The sequence below is a fragment of the Thalia democratica genome, chromosome 6, assembly GCF_965202585.1.
Source record: "Thalia democratica chromosome 6, ktThaDemo2.hap1.1, whole genome shotgun sequence".
In the NCBI taxonomy this organism is placed as follows: Eukaryota; Metazoa; Chordata; class Thaliacea; order Salpida; family Salpidae; genus Thalia; species Thalia democratica.
Window position 1 is genome coordinate 1,895,243 of NC_139170.1, and position 23,893 is coordinate 1,919,135.

The 23,893-nt window shown below is 26.7% G+C and overlaps 1 protein-coding gene across 1 annotated transcript in view; it reads left to right on the forward strand.

The window, feature by feature from the left end:
• Nucleotides 1-21,948, forward strand: part of LOC145838128 (uncharacterized) — a 35,379-nt gene extending 13,431 nt beyond the window's left edge. Inside the window, exons 6-10 of the mRNA XM_082945674.1 lie at nt 239-473; nt 2,696-2,760; nt 4,529-4,726; nt 13,860-14,492; nt 20,593-21,948. Of these exons, the coding sequence (XP_082801800.1) occupies nt 239-473; nt 2,696-2,760; nt 4,529-4,726; nt 13,860-14,482 (1,121 nt within the window). The 3' untranslated portion in view covers nt 14,483-14,492; nt 20,593-21,948. The remainder of the gene's footprint in view (nt 1-238; nt 474-2,695; nt 2,761-4,528; nt 4,727-13,859; nt 14,493-20,592) is intronic.
• The last annotated feature ends 1,945 nt before the right edge of the window (nt 21,949-23,893 follow it).

Genomic DNA, 23,893 nt, shown 5'->3' on the forward strand with positions numbered 1-23,893 from the left:
ATTCTTGAGCAGTTTAAAAAATATCATAGATTTTAATCACTGGAAAAAATCTTTTGTTTAAGTATCTTTACAAAAAGAAAACAAGCAGTTGCAAAAAAAATAATTAAAATTCATTCTACAATGATTCGCAACGGAGACCCGATCAGTGACATGAGCATAAATTAAAAAAATATCAAAAAATAATGATGACTTGATAAATTAAAAAATGAATTTTAAAATAAACAATTGAATTCCACAGTTATCCGCAACGGAGACCCGATCAGCGACATGAGCCGGGCGGTCTCGCTGCTGCGCTCGCAAGAAAAATCGCTTGGTGTCCTCATGGAGCTGGACGAGGTTTTAATCAAGCAGCACGAGTGCCACGCTCGCGTGCAGTCATGCGTGCACTCGCTGACCAATGAGGTGCGAGCGATGGGAAGGAAGAACGACGAGCTGATGAGGCACTGCTCGTACCTGAGCGAACAGAATAATAAGTTTGTTGATTATTTAAAATAAAAATTGATAATTGAAAAAAAAGATATGATAAAAAGTTAGAAAGAACCTAATAATAAGTGAGTGATTAATTAAAATTATTACTAAATCATATTGAACCTGAATGGGCATAAGTATGTTGATGTTAATTAAAACGTAATAATAAGTAATTGTCATTAAGTACTGATAAATTATATTTAAGTATTTTTGTTTAGTTGAAAATAAAAAAGTATTAAATGTTTCTGATAAAATTAATTGATGAGGCGTTGCTGCTGCCTGAGTGAGCTTATAAATATTATAAACAAAATGCTCGACAATTTTTTTTTAACAAATACACTTTACATGATACATGTAGTCAGTTATGACTAGCTTGAGTGGACAGAACAACGTCAAGTTAAATATTTGCAATTGAAATAAGTATCAGTTGAACAACAGCCGATTTCTGGCTAAATAAAGCGATGAATGACCCGATGTTGAAAAGTTAGTGTGTTGTAAGAGTTGGTGAAAGTCTAAATCAGGGCTCACTACTTATCACAGTTTTTAATCTTAACTTAACTTTAAACTAAAAATAGACCAAAAAATGTGTACTTTTAAAAAACCTGGAAGAAATTTGGAAAACACCAGTGGCAACCCTGTCCCCTATGTTGTTGTAGGGTCTGAGTTTTCTGGGAAGTGACACTTTTGCACGAATGGTAAATTTTGCACGAAGACATTTTTAAACTGGTTGATTTTTTTTATAACTTAGTTTTATTATTAATTTTAATTTTTTTTTAATTAAGTTGTTTTGATTTTTAATTTATTTTGTTTTTACTATCACTTTTACCCCTAACCCTTACCCTCGGTCGGTAACTTATTTTAATTTTTTACTCCCGTGCAAAAGTGACCCTCCGTGCAAAAGTGTCTTCGTGCAAAAGTGTCTTGGTGAGTAATTGACCTCCCTTGAAAAATGACCTTTCGTGCAAAAGTGTCTTCGTGCATATTTGACCCGTTCCCTAATTTTCTATCAATGAGTTGTTGCTAAAGTTTACAAAAAGTAATAAAATTTATATTTTTTCATCTTCAGTGTACCTGCAGAAACAGTACTGTTACAAGTTTTTCGCAGCAAAAACATTTAAACTTCTACATCAAATCCGTTTCGCCCAAAATTTTAATCTGCACCCAAACGTATAAAAAATAACACTTCTTACTTTTAAAAGTATATTTGTATGAAGTTAAACTTAGAATAAGTAGGGAGACTTGCTCTAACTTATGACGTCATATTCTAACTTATGACATCAGGGAGTTGAAACCTGTTACAAGTTTTTCTAAATTTTCCAGACATTTTGAAAATCTCAGGCTAGTTTTTGTTTGGGAGACTTCGCGTCACTATAAAAAGTAAATTGTACATTTCATGCTGTTGAAGTTTAGTATTTTACTTTTGAACTTGTAGAATTTGAGCTTATCAGTTTTTATCTATTGGCTACGACTGTTTTGATTAACTTCATTTTAAAATTAAACTATTCCTCAGTTAAGTTTTCATTCAATTTAAAACTTATTTTTTATTTATTCAAAAAATGTCTTGAAAACAACTAAATACTTTTGGTAAAGATGAAAACAAATAAAACATTTAAAACGATACGAGTTTTGTATTTCTTGTCATAAAAAATATCTGTTGTGCTGTTGAGAGTAGTTTTGTTAAATTATTCATCCAAACAAAAGTTGTGATTGGTAAAATACGTATGATATTCTACAGTTATAAGTTTTGCTTAACTAAGGACAGTTTTGGAGTTTAATGAGCGAGATAGAGAAATATTATTCATATTTCGATAATAAATATAATATCCTACAATTGTAAGTAGCCATGAAAAAGTGTGAGTTATTATTTAAATATATTTGAATTTAATTGTTTTAGATGTTATTACTTTGTGTTTTATCCGACATACTACCTCTAAAATTAACTAAAAGTTTGATGATTTTAACATAAATACTCTGGATAGTCTCAAGAATTCATTAATAAAATCATGTACTTAATTAAGTTACTGAAAATAAACGAAAAGTTATTGTAAACTACTTTTATTTCTTTGAGTTTAGTTACGAAGATTCTTGAAATTTACTGAAAATAAATAAAAGTTTAAATTAAAATAATTTTATTTCTTTGAGTTTAGTTGCGAAGGTTCTTGTAATTTTATAGCAACAATACTTTGAAGTCAATGAAAAGTAAATAATAAAATTAAACATACACCAGGTCTGCAAAGAATTTCCTGAAGTGCGATAAATCAACCAACACGACTTCTGCCATCGTAAAACCAGGTACTTTTTAATTATTGATTTTAATTTTTCATTAAGTTCAACCGTAAATCATTCGACTCGAACAAGTGTGCCATAGGTAACTTGAAAATGGTGATTTTCATTGAATTGTTTTAAATTGTTAACATAAAAAGTTTTAAAAATTTCGTTTGTTTGGAAATGTACGTAAGTTAACGTGAGGTAAGCACTACTGCAATACATGTACATTAAATCACGCGCTTAAGTTTTAAATTATTAATTTTGTTTTAATTGAATCGAGTAGAAGGTTGAAGTAAAACATTTGTGTCCTGTTTGCAGTTGGACGTTTGATTGTTTCTTGGTATTCAGAACACCAAATAAACATCTTACATAAAATTCTTAATATTTCATTCAGTATAGACAAGCGTTCAATTATTTATGTTGTTATTAAAAAACATTATTTTACGCATGTCTGCTTTTTTTTGTACTGGAAAAATTATAGAACGAGCTCGACGAAAGATTGAATTATTAATTTAATTAAAAATGTGCTGGAGTTAAAAATTGTGCCATGAGTGATTCAAAAAAGCTATTGCCATGTTTCATGTATTATTTGAAATTTTGGGAAGTTTTGATTTTTCAGTTAAAAATTTAGCTCACCAATTTTTCAAGATACTTGTATAATTTATATTAAATTATTTCAGTTTCAGGCTTTATTAAAAAAATAGTTGCTTATAACAGATATTACCTAATAAAAATGACTCGGACTTTATAAAAACAGACAATTAAAAATGACTAAATTTCCAAACAACTAAAAGACAACTGTTGAATTTAAACTTGATTGTCATTCGTATACAATTACTATTATTGATATTTCACTATTTTATTCATGTTTTATTTAGTATTGTCAGTGTACTTGACCAACGCTCAAAAACATATAATTTTAAAGCTGGTGTTTGCGGTCGTAAGTAAAACAAGATTTCTTTACATAAAGTTTAATAAAAAAGTATCTACTTTGTTAATGTATGAAAAAAGTTTATAGGCAATATTTTTAAAATTCACTAATTTCGCCTTGTTAAATTTTTTTAAAATGTTTAATGAAAATATCTACCTTGTTAATGTATGCAAAAATTTACGTACACTTCTAACAAAAATTATCTTTTTAGGCATATTTAGTTCAGTTAGAAATTAAATAGTAGCATTTTAGTACATATTGTAAAAAGAACTAAACGGATATATATAAACTTATTAAAACTAAATATCAAGGAATACCATATATAATATTATAACTAAAGTTAAATAGTTTTTTATAAAAGTTTAAAATCAAAGAGTAAAGTATATTAAAAATTCAATAAATGTTTTGAAAGTTTTATATTGAAATATAAAATCAAATAGTAAAATGTAAAAATAAAAAAGTTTTTTATAAAAATGAAAATTTTACGGTTTTCAACGTAAATTGACGTGTGGAAGCCGCAAATTACTTTTAAATTGAAAAAAAATAAAAGTTTTCTTGTTTGAGGAAGTATTTAAACTGTTGCTGAATGTTTGAAATAAAAAGTTATTAATCATCACTAATTTTTTTGGGTTTAACTTTCTGCGAACAGTTGTTTATGATGAATTACAAATAAATTTTTAATAAAACACCACGACAGTACGTTTTAAAGCAGTTTACTTTTTACATAATAAGCATGTATTTTATTAAATTATTTCATTAATTAAAACTACCAATAAGTAAATTTTTATATAAGCTTGTTTTTGTTTAAAAGTTTAAAAATGCTACAATATATTTATGTATTTTAATTACTTTTGTTTACAGCTCACTTGCGCCAATCGGTCGAAGTGTTGAAAATGAACCAACCAGCGCCGAGCATCAAGCGCCACATGACCCCACCGTTCAGGGTTACCAAGATAATGCGACCTTGCCCGACAACGAGCCTCGTTGCCACTAGCAACCAGAACGGGGGGTCAACTAGCCAGTTCCAACAAAACAGGAAGCAGCAGCCACCTCTTAAAGGTTTGATGTAAAAAATATTTTTCGTCATAATTGATTACTTGATATTTCTGTTTTGTTAAGACCCAAAAGTTTTATGATAATTATGATACATACAATTAAAACATTCAATTTCGTATGAAACAAACGAGTAATCAATTCTCCTATTAAAGATTGAAACTGGTTTAAAACCAAAAGTAAAAAAAAAACATTTACTATGACAAAAATCAGGGTTGCCACTTTACTTGGAAAAACCTGGAATTTGAGAAATTTTGAAAAAAAACCTGGAAAAACTTGGAATTTTTAGCAATTTTAACATGTTCAATTGTAAAATTTTGATTTGACACAAAAAATTGATTCCATAGATAAATTTTTTTTTGTCATTATCAAATTTTTTTTTTAAAGCATATCTAAAGTAGCTTTAGAGTATCTTTTTAATTTTTTATACTAGTTAACACAGTTTTTTACGTTAAACTTAACTTTAAACTAAAAACAGACGCAAAAATGTGTACTTTTAAAAACCCGGAAGAAATTTGGAAAACTTAAAAAATTGAAAAAACGAGTGGCAACCCTGAAAAACACGCAACAATTTTTCAAAAAAATTATTCGATATGTAGATCTATAATGATCGTTTTCGAATTCAATCACTTTACAATATTTAAGCTTGTTGTCTTTTTTTAAAAACCAGGGCCTTTTAAAGGGGGCGATGTTTTCCAATCGTAAGTGACCAGGTATTTATACAAAATGTTTTCATAAATGAGCGATGTCTGCCCCATAAGTTCGTGAATAAATAATCAGTCATATACAGCTTAGCTTCTTAAAGCTCTGCCAATTCGTGCAGCACATAATAAAGAACATCTTACCAAATGTCGTTTAAAACTTAAAATTGTTTGAAAAAACCCAAAAGAAGTGGTGTTATGTTAAATTTAAAGCTGCATAAAAACATTTTTATGATCACTTTTTGAGTTGAAGTACTAGGTTTGAGTTTTTAATTTATATTTTAAATTGTGTTAAAAATAACGCTTAATTATTAATAATTTTAGTGGTTAAAATTGGTTTTATATTTATGATTATAGTGCGATTTAATGATTATTGAAAAAGAAAGATATAACTTTTAAACTGCAACTTTACCATTATCCAAATCAAAACACCAAGTTAACAAAGTTGCAGAAAAAGAATTAGAATGAAAAAGTGTTTTAATTACTTTAACTTTAAATAAGATTTACTGAAAAAAATAAAGTCTTTCAATTTTCTATGAAAGAAAAAATCATAAGGAATATATTTGAAATCTTAAATTAAAAATGGATTTAACAAAATAATTTTTCAATAGATGAACACTCCTTTGTAAAAATTAAAATAAGAATGCATTTTTATTTTCGATGATAAAAAAAAACGTTCAAGTTGTTGCAACAAAAAAATAAAGGAAATGATTCAAAGTGGTCATTGCCGATTGGACGTGTATTGCAGCTCACAAGTCAATAAATTGATTTTTTACAACAGAGTTTCAATGAACTTAAGTTTTAAACAACTTAAACTTTTTAATAAAATAAACTTACGTAAAAATTAAATTTTCTTTACATCTGGTTATGAAAAAAAAAGTTTTATGTTTTTTAAAAACTTTTTTTTCTAAAAGTTGCTGATTAATCAACATTTCTTTTTTTGTTAATAAAAGGCAATGTAGGGTGTTTTTTGGTATTCTTCCGATTCAATTGATTAAAATTAATTGTTTAACGTTTACAAGTTTTGCAGTGTAATTTTAGTGATTTTTACATGGCATATTTTAATTAATAAATCTAAGCATGAAAACTAAATGTTATAGAATTTTTTCTTACTTTTTAACATTCCGCAATCTAGTTCAAAATTATAAAAAACGCTAATTTTAAAAGAAAATTTAAATTTAAATGAAAAAACGGAAAAGTATATTTTACTTGAACTAAGAAGGTTAAAACAATAAATTCGATTTTAAACTTAAATTATATTATTCCACAAAAATTATTTATTAAAATGAATAATCTAAAATAAATTGCATTGAAATATTTTGTAATTCTAGCCGCAGACTTAAATTTAATTCTTTAAATAATATTTAATTAATTGGAAATATATTTTCAATTATGGTTGTCCTGATTTATATATTAATTTAATTCCATTATCGAAAGTGTGCCGTAATCGCAGTGTAATATTTTATTAAATATATTAAATTTTATTATATTAAATTTAATTATTTTTTTTATTTTCCACTTGCTTGCTGAAGACAGTACTTCAAGCATATACAGTAAAACTTTTCGATTGAAAAAAAGTATAGTTTTATATATATATCAATGTATTTACATTATAATTTGTTTTACGAAGTCCACAATAAAAACAATGTAAAAATACCTGTATCGAATATATTTACAGTTACTAATGAAAAAATTTCAAATTTTCAGTAAAATTTTATAATTGCAGTGCTGTTATACATAATATGTAAATTAAACAATTAAAATAATTTGCAGCGTATATGTTTCAGAAAATTTCATGAAAAAATATGTTTTTTTTTCGCTGCGAAATTTGAATAAAACATTTAAATAAAAACACCGAAAATTTAACATAAATATTTTTAACTATTTTCGATTTGGAGTTTTCTGTATAGAATATACTTGCTTGTTTTTAATTTACCAAATTATTTACTGTTTAGTTTGGGTCGAAAACGCTTTGAAATAAATTCTATTAATTTGTTGTTTTAGGTATTTCTTTCAAATTTTTTTTTCTTGGTTTGAAACATTTATTTTAAAGCATTTATTTGGAAACTTCATTCAATTGAAAACAAGAATCACATCAGTTATTTATCGATTTTTTATGAAAAAAAATTGTGAATAAGTCTGTTTTTATAAATATATAAATATATGGCTGTTTTGAAAAAAAAAATTTTTTTTAAATAAACTAATTCCATCAGGCACGTGACAAGCATAAAAAAATTGTTAAAGAAAAAACAAAAAATAAAACTAATTCTAGTTGACAACTTCTTCTCTTTAGTTTGTTCAACCAGACCGAAAAATTCAAAAAACAAGTTAACGCGTTAGAAAAAAAAATTGTTATATTTATAAATAATTACAAATTCAAATTTGTTTATTACGTTACCTTTTGGAAAACCTAGAAAAATTTTTACAAAAACGAGTGGCAACCCTGTTATTACGTTAACACATGTTTCTGTTAATCTTCAACGAAGCTCTGTAAAAAATGAAAGGAAAAGTAAGGAAAGAATGCAAGCTAAAGTAGGTACCTGATTATTTATTAGTAAACGTTTAAAATTATAACTTGAATAGTTGCATTTATAAAAAGTGCGAGGAAAAGCAGCTTTGTATGAAAAGTCGTTTAAAATTGTTTAACACACACATGTTCTCAAAATTTATTTGGAACGAAATTTTATATGCTGACACAGATGACACGTAAAATGCAAGCTGGTATTTTTCCAGTGACGCACAAGTGTTTTACAATGTTTTGTCTAAACAAAAATGTATAAACAAACGTGTGCGTGTAAATAATATATGAAAACAACAATTTTTTTAAGCATCGCAAAAATTTTTCGAGTTTTCATTCTTCGTACGAGCGAGTATAACCGAAATTTTTCGAGACATCGTATTTTGTTCGGAATTGCAGAGCATTGTGGCGAGAATGCGAGAGAGAACGGTGCAAATACGAGAGAGCGCAAATTCGTTTTTCAAAATTATATGCAAATGAATTAGGGCGTAGACGATCTAGAATGATTGAACATGCTTCGCAATATTTCCACATATTTGCTTGTTCAACTGATCATTATCATCTTAAGATTTTGTTTCATTTAAAAGTTTTAAAGTATTATACTTCTAATTTTTTTATTTTCCCAGTATCTATACAATAAGTTACACAAGACACACAACTTCAAAAACACTAATTATATTTCGAGCAATTCTCATCAGTAGAGTACAAAGCTAACAAGTTATAAGATTATACAAACTTATATAGTAACCAAGTAATCATAAAGTAATCAAGAGATTAATAAAAGACAGAAGCAATTAGTAACAGTTAAAATCAAATAAGTTCATTTACGTTATAATTGATCTACAGTAAAACTAAACATAAATAAAATGAAAACAATCCTTATAAATTATTACGAAAATAAAGAAACAGTATAGTCAAATCTTTTTGCTTACATAAAACAGGTTTCCTTAACAAAATACAAATGGCTTCTAACTTAATCAAATCGAAAACTTTACTACAAATTTTAATATTTTTTAAATCTGTTTATATTGTAACTATTTGCACAAGTCGGATTATTAACTAAATGTTCTGCGATAGATGAACGTTTAGATGCGTTTAAAACCTTGACCGGTATATCATCTTTCTTATCTGAAAAGCAAAAATTCTCTACACTTTTTGGTACATGTTCTTTTATTCTTTTCCTTAGATGTCTTGTCCAAAATCCAATATAACTTGCTGTTTTAGTTTTCATTTTATTTATGTTTAGTTTTACTGTAGATTAATTATAACGTAAATGAACTTATTTGATTTTAACTGTTACTAATTGCTTTTGTCTTTTATTAATCTCTTGATTACTTTATGATTACTTGGTTACTATATAAGTTTGTAAAATCTTATTACTTGTTAGCTTTGTACTCTACTGATGAGAATTGCTCGAAATATATTCAGTGTTTTTGAAGTTGTGTGTCTTGTGTAACTTATTGTATAGTTATTGGTCACTTATGTTCCAATTTCCCAATAACGTTTAAGGTTTTTAATTTGTTTCGACATTTAAAATTAAAAAGTATTTTATATTAACATAATATAGAATTTAGTTGTATTTTAATTGTGATTTAATTCGTTAAAAAACTGCAAAATGTATTTAATTTAGTTGAAAAATTTATTCTACTTAGTTTTTTGCTAAAAAGGAATTAATGTTTTAATTTTAAGGTTTTATTTTTGAATAATTCTATTTAAAAGTTTTTTTTTGAATTTGTTTAAAACAAACTTAATTGCCTGAAGACACCATAAATCAAAACTAAAACTAGAAAAGAATAAAACATTTTAGTAAAATAAAAACAGAAAACCATGTGCTTTAAAAAATACATAAGTTAAAACTATTTTTAAACGTGTTTATATTACTTGAAATATTCAAACTAATATGAATTTAGAAAAACCAGTTTAACAATTAGCTGAAAAACCAAAAGAGTTTGAATTTTGAATCACATTCATCTTAAATTACGAAGCAAAAGTATATTTTTATAAGTTCACTCTAAAATTAGAAATGAAAACAAAAAAGTTATTTGAGTTTATGTAAAAATAGAACGGATCATTTGTAACAAAGTTCGAGTGCTCTGAAGTACATTTGTTTCGAAACGCACTTGTGTACTTATGTATATGTGCACTCATGTATATTTGAAAATACTTGTGCTCTTTGCAACACTTGAAAAGTCCTTTAGCTGTGGTCCGTCAGCACTTTTTGTTGAGTTTATTCAAACTGAAACGTTAGCGTGTGCGTAAAACTTTTGAAAACAACTTCTTTTTGTGTTTGCATTTTTTACTAGATTTTAAAAGTTTAGAAAAACAATGCGTTTGTTTTGAGTGAAAAAAAAGTTTCAGCCGCTCAAGTGAGCACAACATCCGACGTAACATTGCGAAATTGAATCAATTTTTAGGTCAATTGTTTCACAAGAGTACTTAGTTTTGTAACTCAATTCGTAATGAAACTTTTCGTAATTAATTACGCATAAAAAAAACTAATTAAAACTTGGCTATGATGAAACATGGTTTGAATAATAAATAGTTTAAAATTTTCTTATGTAAAAACTATAAACCTTTGGCCAGTCAAGGCATTTACTTGACCCATATATTTTAAAATTAAAGGAAAACTACACCCCTGAGTATGAAAAAAAAACATTTAATTAATATACTTTTTACGAAAATTTAGTTATAAAAACAGTTATTTTTTATTCAGTAATTTATTTTAAAATGAAAGTGCGAGGTGAAACTTTACAAAAAGTATTGAGGTCGAATTTTTTAAGACGTTTCATAAAATAACTTAGTTCTTTTTGTTTTGCGTTATGTTAATAAAATTTATTAAAGTGTTCCCAATTTACGAGCGACAATTTAATTAATTAAAGAAACTTGTTATATATAAATATAGAATTAAGTTATTTAACTTACTAAATTAAATTTAATATATATACACATGTATATATAGTGTTATTTTAGGTACCTGAATGAAAATGAGCTCAATTATACAGATTGATTGGACAAATTAAATATAACTTTATCACGTTTGTAAGTGCCATTAAAAAATTACGAAATAAAAATATAATTTTAATCGGTATTAAACTACCCTGTTTAGATAATGAAATATACATTGTTAGAGTGTTTTTTTCCCTTTTGCAAAACACTAAGCTTGTAGAATTTGAAGTTGCAGTTAAAATTTTTATTTAGTTGCTTTAAATTTTGCAATTTGCAACTCAAGTCAGCTTCAGTCAAATTTATCTGTTTAATGCCTTTGATAAACACACACAGCTTAAGTTATCAAATTGTTTTAAATTAATCAAATTGACTATGCAATCAAACTTTCAGTTCAACAACTAAATTCTTGAAAATGTTTTCAAGGCACACTTTCAACAATTATGCAGCGCACAACTTCAAAGTTGTGCGACGACTTCACATTTTTTATATTAAAGTTTTATATTAGTATAGTTTTTTGAGGTCAAATTATTTTCAAGTCCGAAGTGGTTGAAGCTTTTCTAATAAATAATTAATATGATCTAAACAGTATTGAGTTCAAACTTTTCTAAATGCGAGAACAGACTTTTCACGCAATAAATTTTTTAATAAAAAAAAAACAAACATCAGTCATACTGTGTTGAGATTTGATCAAAACAGAAACTTGCCTCATGATTGAATTGCGCAATTTTTATATTTTCTTTCTAAAAAGTAAACAAAACATTGATTTTAATAAAACCCCTCAAATTTAATGTCTTCACTTGATTCAAAGAGCAACTAATTAACAGCAAAAACTTCTTTAAAGCTCTGTTTTTGACTGCGGTTTCCATGTTTTGTTCCCATAATCAGGGTGGCCACAAAATCTGGAATTTGAATTTTTTTGAAAATACCTGATATTTGACAATTTAGACAATTACCTGGAATTTTAAATAATTTTTATATGTTTAGTTATGAAATTTCGAATCGACACAAACAGTCTATTATAAAGTAAAAAAATTTTGTCATCATCAAAATTTAAAAAAAAAACAGTGTTTTTTCAATGTTGTTACACTTTTTAACACGGTTTTTTTACTTTTAACTTAGTTTTAAACTAAAAATACACCGAAAAAAAGTACTGTCCTTATTCACTTATCCGGACATGTTGGGCAAGATTTTTCTGTAAACATGTCCGGATGAGTACAAAAAATATTTGTTTTTATAACACCTAGAAAGTTAAGTGTGTCGAACTTAGATAACTAGTAAATAAAAATAATAAAATTTTCATGTACCTCATCTTAAACAACAAGTGTTTGAATTAAGAACTTTTATAGTGTATTTTGAATTATAAATCAGACATAAAACATCTTTTACATGATAATTTTTTTCAAAAACTTAAAATTTAATCAACTACCAAAAAAAACTTTAACAGCCATATTTTAAGTACCATTGTTTAAAAAAAGTCAAAAACTAACTTACCTTACATACAAAGGTTTTTGATAACTAAACTAGTTATGAACAAAGTTTGAATGTAAGCTTTAGTAGTATTATTACGTCATAATAATAAATTAGATTGCAGTATTTATAACTACACTTAAAAATTTCTTACAGCATGAAAGCTTAAATATTTGCAAGACACAAAGGTTTTTGTGTTTAATATTGAAAATTTTTAAGCTTTCTTCGCGACTGAAACTGTCCGGATAAGTGAATAGACACTGTTTATTCCAAAACCTGGAAGAATTTTGGAAAACCTGAAATTTTTTTGCCACAGACTTCTGGCTACATTGGGCGAAATAGACAGCGCAGTTGAACTTATTCAAACAAAAACTTTGAGTTCGCTCAAACCTTCGCAGCTCAAACTTTGTTTTCACTCGTTTCGACGAGCAAAGCTTCGAGGTTCGCCGTTTAAGAGAGCAAAACTTTAGTATGTGAGCAAAAGTTTTCAATTCGAGAGCAGCAAACTTGAATATGAGAGCGGCAAACTTGAATACTGCTGCGGCAAAACCGATTTTTCGATTTCCTCTCAAAGACAAAGCGAAGAGAATAAAAAGGAGAAGCGAAAACAGAGAGCTCGCTTTCGATCGCCATTGTTTCGAATTTCATGTTTCGCCTCGGGTTGGCAATGCGTGGCATTTTATACATTTTAACAACTGAAAGCCTTCCGAAAATGAAAACTTGTTTTTCAAGTTTTAAAAATATTTTAAAAACTTGTTGAGAGAAAATTACACCAAAGTATGCGTGCAAGAAACTGTTAAATTTACAAATATCGAGCTTTTTTTAATAATTAAAAGCAGTCTAAATGCAGAAAATAGATATATTAAAAAATAACAAAAGCGAGCGAATTGTCGAAATGTCGAGTTTGCTCAAACCTCAAAAGTGACGTCATAATACGCTGTGATGTGTGTTGCGCCTGCAATGTGGTGCAAATCAATTTTTCGAGATTGCTTGCGCGCGGGTTCGTCCAGAGATGCCTTGCGGTGTTTTTATAAATTCTGCGAAGTTGTTTTGTTTTTACAAATTCTGCGAAACTGTTGCGGAAACTTTCTGCAAGTTTGGAGTTTTTATGCAAAAAAAAAAAAAACGTTGAAGAATTTAAACTCGAGGTTGCGCAATGTTTGTGGCACAGTTTTTTTGAAAGTTTTTTTGGTAAATATATATTTATAATTTATTTTCTAAAGCAACTGATGGTTTTCGTAAAACTTTGAATTTTTAAGTTCATAAGTCACTGAATTGTTTACTTAAAAATTCAAATTTCTATTGCTAAAGTTCTATTTTATAATTTTGTATTTTGTAAAAGTTGTGATATGTCTTGTTTTTCCTGACCACAGCTTTTTTAGAGTTAATAATTAATAAAAAAAACTTGCACATATAAAGTAAAATAATAATTAACTAATTTAATTTAAAAAAAAACCTCAATATAACTATTCAAAGGTTTTTAATATTAAAAAAAAAATATTTTCAGTGCCAAGTTCTTTCCACCTCGCCTTGAAAAACGCCCCGTTGACGAGCATGACGTCACAAAAGCCCGACAACCCTCCCGCTGTGACGTCACAACAGCCGCTGGACCTCAGGTGCAACAAGGACCGCCCGCTGAACCTCATGACGTCGCAGAAACCCGTTATGACGTCACACCAGCCCGCGCCGCGCCCCATCCACTACTCGCCGATGGGGAGGAAGCCCCGGCTCCAGTACGTCCCCAACAACGTGCCTCCCTCGCAACTGTCGCTATGCAAGCCCGCCACCCAGCGCCACCGCATGAGGGTGCCCATCCCGGTGAGGAGCATCGCGCAGAAGTACGCCCCCAAACCCCAAACAGCGCCACCCAGCGGCACCGTCCACCACACGTCGTCGGAGGACGGCGGCAGGAAAATGTGCACCGTGCTCGTGCCCAAGAGAAAGTTCCTGAAGAACTACCTGGACTCGTGTCAGGGGAATTCCCACGTGGGTGATTCCCCCAACAAGGTGACGAACAGCGTGGACAGCTGCTCGGATCCTTCCAGCAACGGGAGCTCCCCCTCCACCGCTATGACGTCACAGTCGTCGCAGCAGAACATCTTCCTCAACCTCGCGTCCAAGGTCATGTGACCTTGATAAGGTGAGAATTTTGATTTTATTTAAAATATTTTATTGATATTATTTAATTTATTACTAACAGTATCACTGTTTTTGCCAAGTTTGAGACAAATTTTCAGAGTCAAGTTAGATTAATTAATTTATATAGAAGTGTTTTAGAGTTTTGACAATTAATTAAAACGTAGGTTAGATTAATTAATTTGTAAATGCAACTTCCCTCATATGCACTTCGGTTTTGAGATTAAAAAATAACAGTCAAAATGCGTACTGAAGAGAAAATAATTAACAAAACCTGCAGCAAAAATTGGATTATTTTATTTTTGTATCTTTTGGAAATTTAGAAATTGAAAGCTAATCACAGATAATGTTTATTATTAAATAGATTGTTAATCAAATGATTTAATTGTATACTTTACTTTTAAGTACTCTGTTGTTTATATATTTTTTCAATACATAAGGTATGTTGCAAACGTATGATGCATAAATTAAAGGTGAATGTGTATTTCTATCAAATCTCAGGTATAATAAAGCGTTAAAATATAGAAACCTCAAACGCATTATATGTTTTAACAATAATAATACTAATAATAATTAACCTTTTTTTTAGATAAATACTTTATTGAATGTTGGTGTTTCGCTGCCCATAAAAATAAACAGCTCTAAAGAGTATGTAAAATATTTATGAAATTAAAAATAAATGGTTAAAAAAAATTAACTATTCCTACGTATAAATATACAATTTTTATGATAAAAAACAGGATTAATTTTTTAATGTAATTAAACTTTTACAGCCTTTCTTTAGAGCTGTTCATACTTTATGGGTAGCGAAACATCGTTATGGTAATAGCGTTTAAAAAATTTATAAACTAAATTCCAATCTGAAGTAAAAAAATATCCCATGCTACATCGCGCGTAGCTCATTTGTTTTACAAAAATTTTGTCCAAGTTCATTTGAGGTGCTATTTTTTTTTTCATTTTTAAACCTCAGGAATTTTTAAAAAGTAGATAAACTTTCCACGCATGATATCAAAATAAAGATGCAGATAATTGTTTTTTATCCAAAATAAAACTTAAAAAATTAAAAAAAAAATTCAAAATCATGGATTGATTGTTTTATTAAACGTGAGCTTCAACCCAAAATTTTTTAATCTTCAGAAAATTTTTGTTTGCAGGTTTTGCAGTTGTCACGTGACTTGTCTGGTTTATTTTACAATCATTTAACATTTGAAACAGTAACATTGATTTTTGTTGCTGTTTAGAAAATTCTATTTATCGTAATAGTTGCATGCCATTTGATGATTTTGAAGGTCTGAGTAAACAATTCCTTTTATTGGCTAAAAAATAGTTAAATTTTAAATTAAAAAAAGATTTTGAAAAATTCACGGATTAAGGTCGTACGAGGTTTTCAACAAAAATGTTTTTTAGTTTTCAAGAATTTGCAAATTTGAGTTTCTTTGCACGCATCTAATTAGTTTTAATTGCAGATATTATAAATTAATAATTAAAATGTATTTATTTGCACGTCCCGAGTGTCGTAATCTGTCAGATTTTCAATGAGAATTTAATTGTAAAAACGTGCTGTATTTGATCTATCAGGTATTAAATATTTAAGAAACTAATTAAGATTTAAGTACAAGATCTCACCATACCATGATTTAAATTTTTCCAAATGGTTTCCTTTACAGGCAAAAATGCAGTTAGTTTGCAAAGTTTTCGTTTATCCGACCCAAAACAACAATAAATAATTGAATTTATTGGCAGAGGTTTTATTTTTAATTTGATTTCAATTTAAATACAAGCAAAGGTCGTGCTGTCTCTGATTGTGCCAGGAAAATATATTTAATTGTATTTTTATATTTTGTACAAATATTTATGTTTATTTGTTTCGGTCGGAAAGGGTGTCAAGTTTTCTGTTGGAATTATAAAGCGGTTGTATTAAACATGAGATTATTTTGATTTTTTTTTTACTTTTTTTAAGGTTACATGGTCAAGTCTGTACAATTTTTTTAAATGTCATTAATATTATTTTAAAATATTTGTGCATACAATACAAAATATTATTTCATTGCGGATTAAAAAAAACAATTTATGTGGTTTGGTGACTTAAAAAAAAAGTTGTTTCATAAATTTTAAAGTATTTATTTAGCAGTGCAATTATCAATCAGTACTGTTATTCGACTAATGTTTTTATAATAAATTTTCAACAAAAATGAATTTTTTCAAATAAGCCATAAAGTTTTCAAGACTTTCTTAAATTAATTTGTTTGATTAACTGTTATATAAGTCAGTTAACATCTACCTTAGTGATGTGTTATATTATAAGAAATGTGGGTTATTTAGAATAATGAACTTTATGGTTTTAGTGTAGTGTACAGCCACAATCAGAACTCTAATAAAAATTAAACGTAATTGAACCTAAGTAGTATTTAAAGCTGTTCCATACTACTTTTACAGACTAGACAGGACTTTTTTGTGGTTATGTTTTATATTAAAGAACTTATCAAACTTTAAACACTAAAAAACATCATCCTTTAGAAAATACTGTGAATGTGGTCAAACTTATAAACAAGAATCAAATCTAACGCTACTTACAGATTGTATGATTAAATTGAAATTTAATTACTTGGAATTCAAATCAAAAAAATGATTATACAAGTAATAAACATTATTTTAAAACGAACTTTACAATACATAAATACAGTGCTTATTTACTTATCCGGACAGTTTCAGAAAAACTCAAAAAAAATCGATGTTAAATACAAATGTTTTCGTGTAATACAAATATTTAAGCTTTCATGCTGTAAGAAAATTTAAGTGCATTTATAAATACTGCAGTCTAGTTTATTATTTTATTTTAATTTAATTTATTTTTTCACTTTAAAAAAGTTCTTTTTTTAAATTAAAAGTTAGGGCCGGTGGAATAATAATTGTTGAGTTTTACTTGCTTGACCCTCAAAAAACGTATATCGATGCAGAAGTGTGAGCAAGTCTGATGTTTTTCTACCTTAGAAAACAATTAAATAAATTAACCTAAAATTTATCTTTTAACATTTTAATTTTTGCTATCTTTTACTGATAATTACTGTTTGTTTTTACTATAACGCTTTTATTATTTATGACGAATTGCATTGTATAAAGCTGTTATACTGTAGTATAAAATAATTTTTGTACTTATCCGGAAAAATGCTTATCCGGACATTTTTAAAGAAAAATTTAGCCCAACATGTTCGGATAAATGAATAAGCACTAAAATAACAGGCTACATATCGAAGGTCTTTACTAGAATACCTCCACACTTTATAATAAATTAATAAAAAGTGGATATTACCAAATAAGCCATAAAATTTTCAAAGTTTTATTGTTTGTTTAAGAACTGTTATATAAGTCAGCTAACATTTACCCTAGTGAGTGAATATATTATACTTAAATAAATATAATATATTTTGTTATAAAACATTATTTTCTATTGTGTTAACAACACGTCACATTTAATTGTTTGCAAAGAGTTTAAGTGAGTTTCAAGTCAAGTTTGTGTGAACTTGACCTACTAATTGGTTTGAAATTAAAAATATGTTACAATGAGCAATATTCAGAATAATTACAAGGCTTATTTTTTACTTCCCTATAAAATTAACGAGTTATGGTGTACGTTTTCAAGCCTTCAACAGTTGCAATTATTTAAAAAAAAAAAAAAACAAATAAAATAATTTATAAACTGATTAATATTTTATTTAATCTACAACATATAATGATTTGAAAAATCAACAAAGAGAGCACTTCCACAAAACAAAGTTGTAAGTAAAAAAAGTTCAATGGTACTGTCATTGTTTTATAGCTTTTACAAAGCAAGTAGAAATCTTTATTTGCGATGAAGTTCATATATATTTTTTATTGTGCAAGTGTTAAGAATATATGTCGAAATAAAACACATTGTTTTCTTTGCACTGTTCAAAAGGTTTAAACGAGTTCCAATTTGAATTTGTATTCTTAGCCAACTGACCTAGTAACTGGTTGAAAAGCAGTTTCAATTGTGCCAATTACAATACAAACTTGAATAAATACTGCTGCAATAATTGTTACAATGACATAGTTCTTGAGCAATTAAAAAGATATTTTAAAGAAACCTTCAATTTATTAGTGCAATAGATTTAACTGATAAGTTATGTATGAAAATTTAATTTAAAAATGTAGGTTCTAACATTGACTGGAACAAAATTTTTAAACATTAGTAAAATAGATTATTAAAAACGAGGTTTTTAGAGAAAAAAAAAACAGTTTTTACAAAAAAAATCCTTTTTGGTCAAAATAACATTAAAAACCAAATAGCTTAAACAAAAAATTTACGTATTTTAATTTAATTAACATAAACAAATGTACATATTTATAAAACGAATTCAGTTAAAAACCAATACAATTCATAAAAAACAAAATATTTTTACTATATTAATATAAGAAGTACAATTCAACACTTTAAACCACTTTTATATAAATACTTGTAAAAATTATTTTCATAATTTATGTTGTTTTTTTGTCAAATATTATCAACCAAAATCGTGTTCGAAAATAAAGGTTACATTTCTTAAACTAATAAAATTAAATTGAAGAAACTTATTTAATTTAATTTTAATATATTTACTTTCGTATTTTACTTTCACAGTATTAGCTGAAACTGCTTAGAATTTAATATAAATTTTCTTTATAACTGTTAAATATTAAACGTGAAACAGTCAGAAAAAATAATTTTCAATACGGAATTAGCGGTTGTTGTGTTAAAAACAAACCTAAATCATAAAAAACAAAATACCTGTCAGATTTTATTGTTTTAACCGATATTTTCAGCTGAAAACCGAAAACGTTTTCTCGGCAAATATATAAAAACCAACACATTTAATTTATCAAACAAAGATTAATTGAAATAAATTAAGTATCATTAATCACGGTTTCAGTCTTTTAAATGAAAATTCCAAATAAAATTTAAAAGTATTTGCTTTCTAAAACGCTTCCAGCAACCACACAAAAAAACCATGTATGAAATATTGAACCAACTGTAATTGAAACAGTAAAAACTAAACTTTTTTTAAGTCGGTAATCAATTCTCTGAAAACCACATTGCAAATCTGTAAGAAATATTGGAAACCAAACTTTTTTTTTATTTGGTAACTATTTTCTTTTAAAGGCGCTATATTTGTTTGATATTTATCTAACGCTTTTTTTTAGTTGCTGCGTTCAGACCAAAAAAAATATCGCTGGTATAAAAAAACCAATATTTTTTTTTTCTTTTTAAGTCGCAATATTTGTTAAGTTTTTATTTGTATTGCACTCGGCAAAAGAACCACGTTAATTTTTGCAAAATTTATTTTTTGTTTCTTCTGCAAACATTGTTCATGATGGATTAGTGAAATTTTGCGTTGGAAAAAATAGTTTTTTAATTTCGTTCGTAGAAAGCTATTTTTAAGCTGAGTTTTAAATTATTTATTATATTTTTTAAATATGTTAAATTTCCATCTGTTCCTACAACAGTCTTTCTTCGAAAATATCAAGTTTTATTTTTAATGAAAATAAATACATCCATTACAGAAGTTAATAGTTAACTTTTGAATTTGATTAATCACGTATTTCTTAATCACATGCCGCAGTATAAATATTTATGTCTGGTTTAAAAAACTGTAAAATAATTAAACAAACACCAAGAAAAATAGTTTAAGTATTTTTACTACAAGGTCGTTTGATGTTAATGATGGATAGTTTTAAGGTTTCGAAAAACAACTTTAGTTTCCAAAAAACCATAGTGTGTAAATTTATACTATTAATTGAAAAAATACCTTGGTTTGGAGAAGTATTTTTTTATAAAAGTATGTAGTATGCTATGTTTACGTTGAAATCAGTGTATTAGTTATTGACAAACATATTTTTACAATTTGCATACCTAATTAGTGAAAAATTAAAAAGTAAAACTTGTACTTGTTATCTTTTAACGATTTTTTACAACTGACAATATTTTAAATTATCCAAAATTAAACTTGCAATCGGCTGCTCTTTGACAAACAATTGTACGACAAAATAACATTTGAAACTAAAAAGTTGTTAGTTCTTCACAACAAAAAGTTTTAAAATTGCAACAGATACGAAAGCCGAAGTGGGAGAACCTCAGGAAAACCTCAAAGGCCGCCTTTCCGCGAAAATATTTCAATTGGAGTTGCGAAATACTAGCGCAATTCGTGCTTGGAAGTTTTTCAACATTTTAATTTGTCAATCGCTTTTTTTGTACTTTTCCAATGAAAGGAATTCTTGTTGTTAGGTTTCGAACTTGTCTGGAAAACTAAATTCTTTCGTTGGCAAAAACCTTGTACATAAAGATTTTTTTAATCAAGTTTTAAAAACCTAAAAATTTAAATTTGCGGCCCAAACTTCGTAAATGAATTTACTTATAGTTTACTTATTCAAAGATGAGCATTTATTTTTTATTTATTCCTTTTAACTGCTGATATTTTCAGGCTTTTAAAGCCTAAAGTAATATAACTTAACAGTCGGCTTAAAGCCCTTAAATTTTTCTTAAAATCTTGGATTTAAAAAAATTCTCCGAAACTTAAACCGTCTCTTTATTTGTCCAGTTAAAAGTGTCACTGTTTGCAAAATTTATTTTTAAACTTCAGGAAATTCTCAACAACTGACTTGGTATTTTCAACAAAAAGTCTGGTTTCAAAAATCAGGATTAAAACTCTCAGGAGTTTAAAAACTCAGGAAATTAGAACGACTAAATGATATTCGGCTTTTGAAATTTTACAGTCCTCTTACTACTTTTATTCAACAAAAAAAAATAAAGCCCTCATTTTTTTTCATGAATAATTAAACTGACTTCTCGCCTGATAAGTGCGTTATAACACGTCATTAAAAAAGAATTAATAATTTATTTAAATTAAATAAAAAACAATAATCTAAAACGTTCAAAAATTATCTGGCGATCTACAGTCGTAACGCCACGTGAATAAAAATAAACACTTGAGAATTTCTGATTAAAAATATTGTGTTGTTCAAAATGTTCTGTTGTTTTTTTTTTAGAAAATTCACGTTCAAAATATCTGTTTTTTTTTTGTTCCTTTGTGTGAAATCTGTGTCTGATTATGAAACTGTTTGGACTTTTTGCGAGTCAATGTAGCTTATTCAAAATATTTATTTTCGCCAAAATTTAAAAAGTTTAACTGTTTTTTTCCACTACGACTCAAAACAAATGTTTTTGTATTTATATGTTTTTGTGCCACTTCTAAACGTTTTAGTTTAGCTTTATTTTAGTTTTTCAACTTGATATTTTGTATTATGAATCTTTAAAGTTTACAGTTGGTTGTCATTATGTATAAAAAGATTTTTTTTTTCAAATTGCCTTGTCAACTTAGTATAAATTCTCATATTTATAGTTTGTTACATAAACCCATACGACGTCACAGTTTATTTATTTTGCTCTATGTTTTGCTTTTCGAATTTTATAAAATAATAGTTAATTTTTGACCAACTTTTGTTTTTAACTCGTTTAAAAAATCAGCAATTATTTTGGAAATTTTTGAGAGCTTTATTAATTATTTATTAGTTTGATTTACTCACTAAAGCTTTTAATAATGAAAACAATAGTTTCTGAAACTTTATCAAGCATTTTTCATATTGAAAAACCAAAACCATAGCTGATGTCAGTTTACTGTTTAATATTATATTTTCACAAATAAAACTTCAGTTTTTTATAATATGTACAAGTTTTTAAATCATTAAGTCTAAGTTAAAAATTCAAGTTAAAAATTTATTTTTAACAATTACTAGATCCAAGCGTCAGTTTTATTTAATTAATTTTAACATAAAAGTTGAATAACAACTTATCAATAGTTTTAAAATTAGCACTTCTAAAGTTTTTTTTAAATTATTTTAGCTTGTAGAAGTTAAAAAAACACACAATTTGCAATCGAATTAACTTTAAACAATTTTTGATCAAAATTCATCAAAATTGGTTCAACTTCGAATAAAAATATCTATAAAATTCGTTCAAACGTATTATTAATCAAATTCTAAAATTCGCGTTTAAATTTTTCAAGTAAAACAAATTCTCAACCGATCATTTTGACAGATCAAATTAAAATTGTTTATTTTTAAAGTTCTTCCACGTAGTTTGAAAGGAAATAATAAGACAGGATATTATTTATTTTTATGGTTTTTTCTCGCAGTTTAAAAAGGAGGTATATTGAGGATACAAGGTATAAAAGTCGTTTAATATAAATTATCTCACAAATTTTTTTTTACCTTTAAATTTTCAAAGCTGCTTGTGTCAAACAATGAGTCACTTCCGGTAAGTTATGTGGTGCAAAGAATATAAAAGTTTTGTGTATAAAATACATTAAAATGTGGTAGAATATAAAAGTTTTGTGTTTAATTTATTAAAAATGCGGTGTAAAGAATATAAAAATTTTGTGTTTCAAATATAAAAAAATTGGTGCAAACAATATAAAAGTTTTATGTTTCAAATTAAAAAAAATTGGTGCAAAGAATATAAAAGTTTTGTGTTTTAAATATAAAAAAGCTAAATCAGTTCAGGTAAATAGCAATAGTACGATTTTAAACAGTATGTTTATTTTACAGATACTTGCATTTAAAATTTATTTATTTTTTTGTAACACCAAGTTGTAAAATATTTATTTTTTATTCATAATTTTATTTCAAAATTGAAAACCGCTGTTTTATTGGTCTATTTTTATCTAGAAACTTGAAAACACTTATTTAAATTTAACATTTTGTAAATTAATAGTGATTGAAAATACATTTTCTATTTATTATTAATTTTTTAATGTTGAATTACTTAATAATTTTAACAAAAGTTAAAATGCTAATTTAAGTTTAGCATTTTTGTAAATTGATTGTGATTGAAAATACATTTTCTATTTATTATTAATTTTTTTTATGTTGAATTACTTAGTAATTTTAACAAAAGTTAAAATGCTAATTTAAATTTAGCATTTTTGTAAATTGATTGTAAATGAAAATACATTTTCTATTTATTATTAATTTTTTTTATGTTGAATTATTTAATAACTTTAACTAAGTTTTAGCTCTGATAAAATAATTTTAATAGTACATTCCAATAAATATATACGCATTATTTATTTTTAATTACGCAGTTAAAATACTTAAGTCCTAAATTGGTTTTTATTATCTAATATAAACTTATTTTTAAATATTTATAAGTATTTTAGAACTAATAAAAAAATTACAGTTTACTCTGTGCTTTTTAATTCTAATCGAAGCACAAGTTAAAACAAACATAAAACATTTTTGATAAAAATTTTAGTTTTAGAATTTAATAAACAAGCATTCCTTAGTTAGAGTATAGAAACTTGAAAATAAAACTGAAAATTTTGTTGTAAATCTTGTGGCCACTGTGTATTAGTT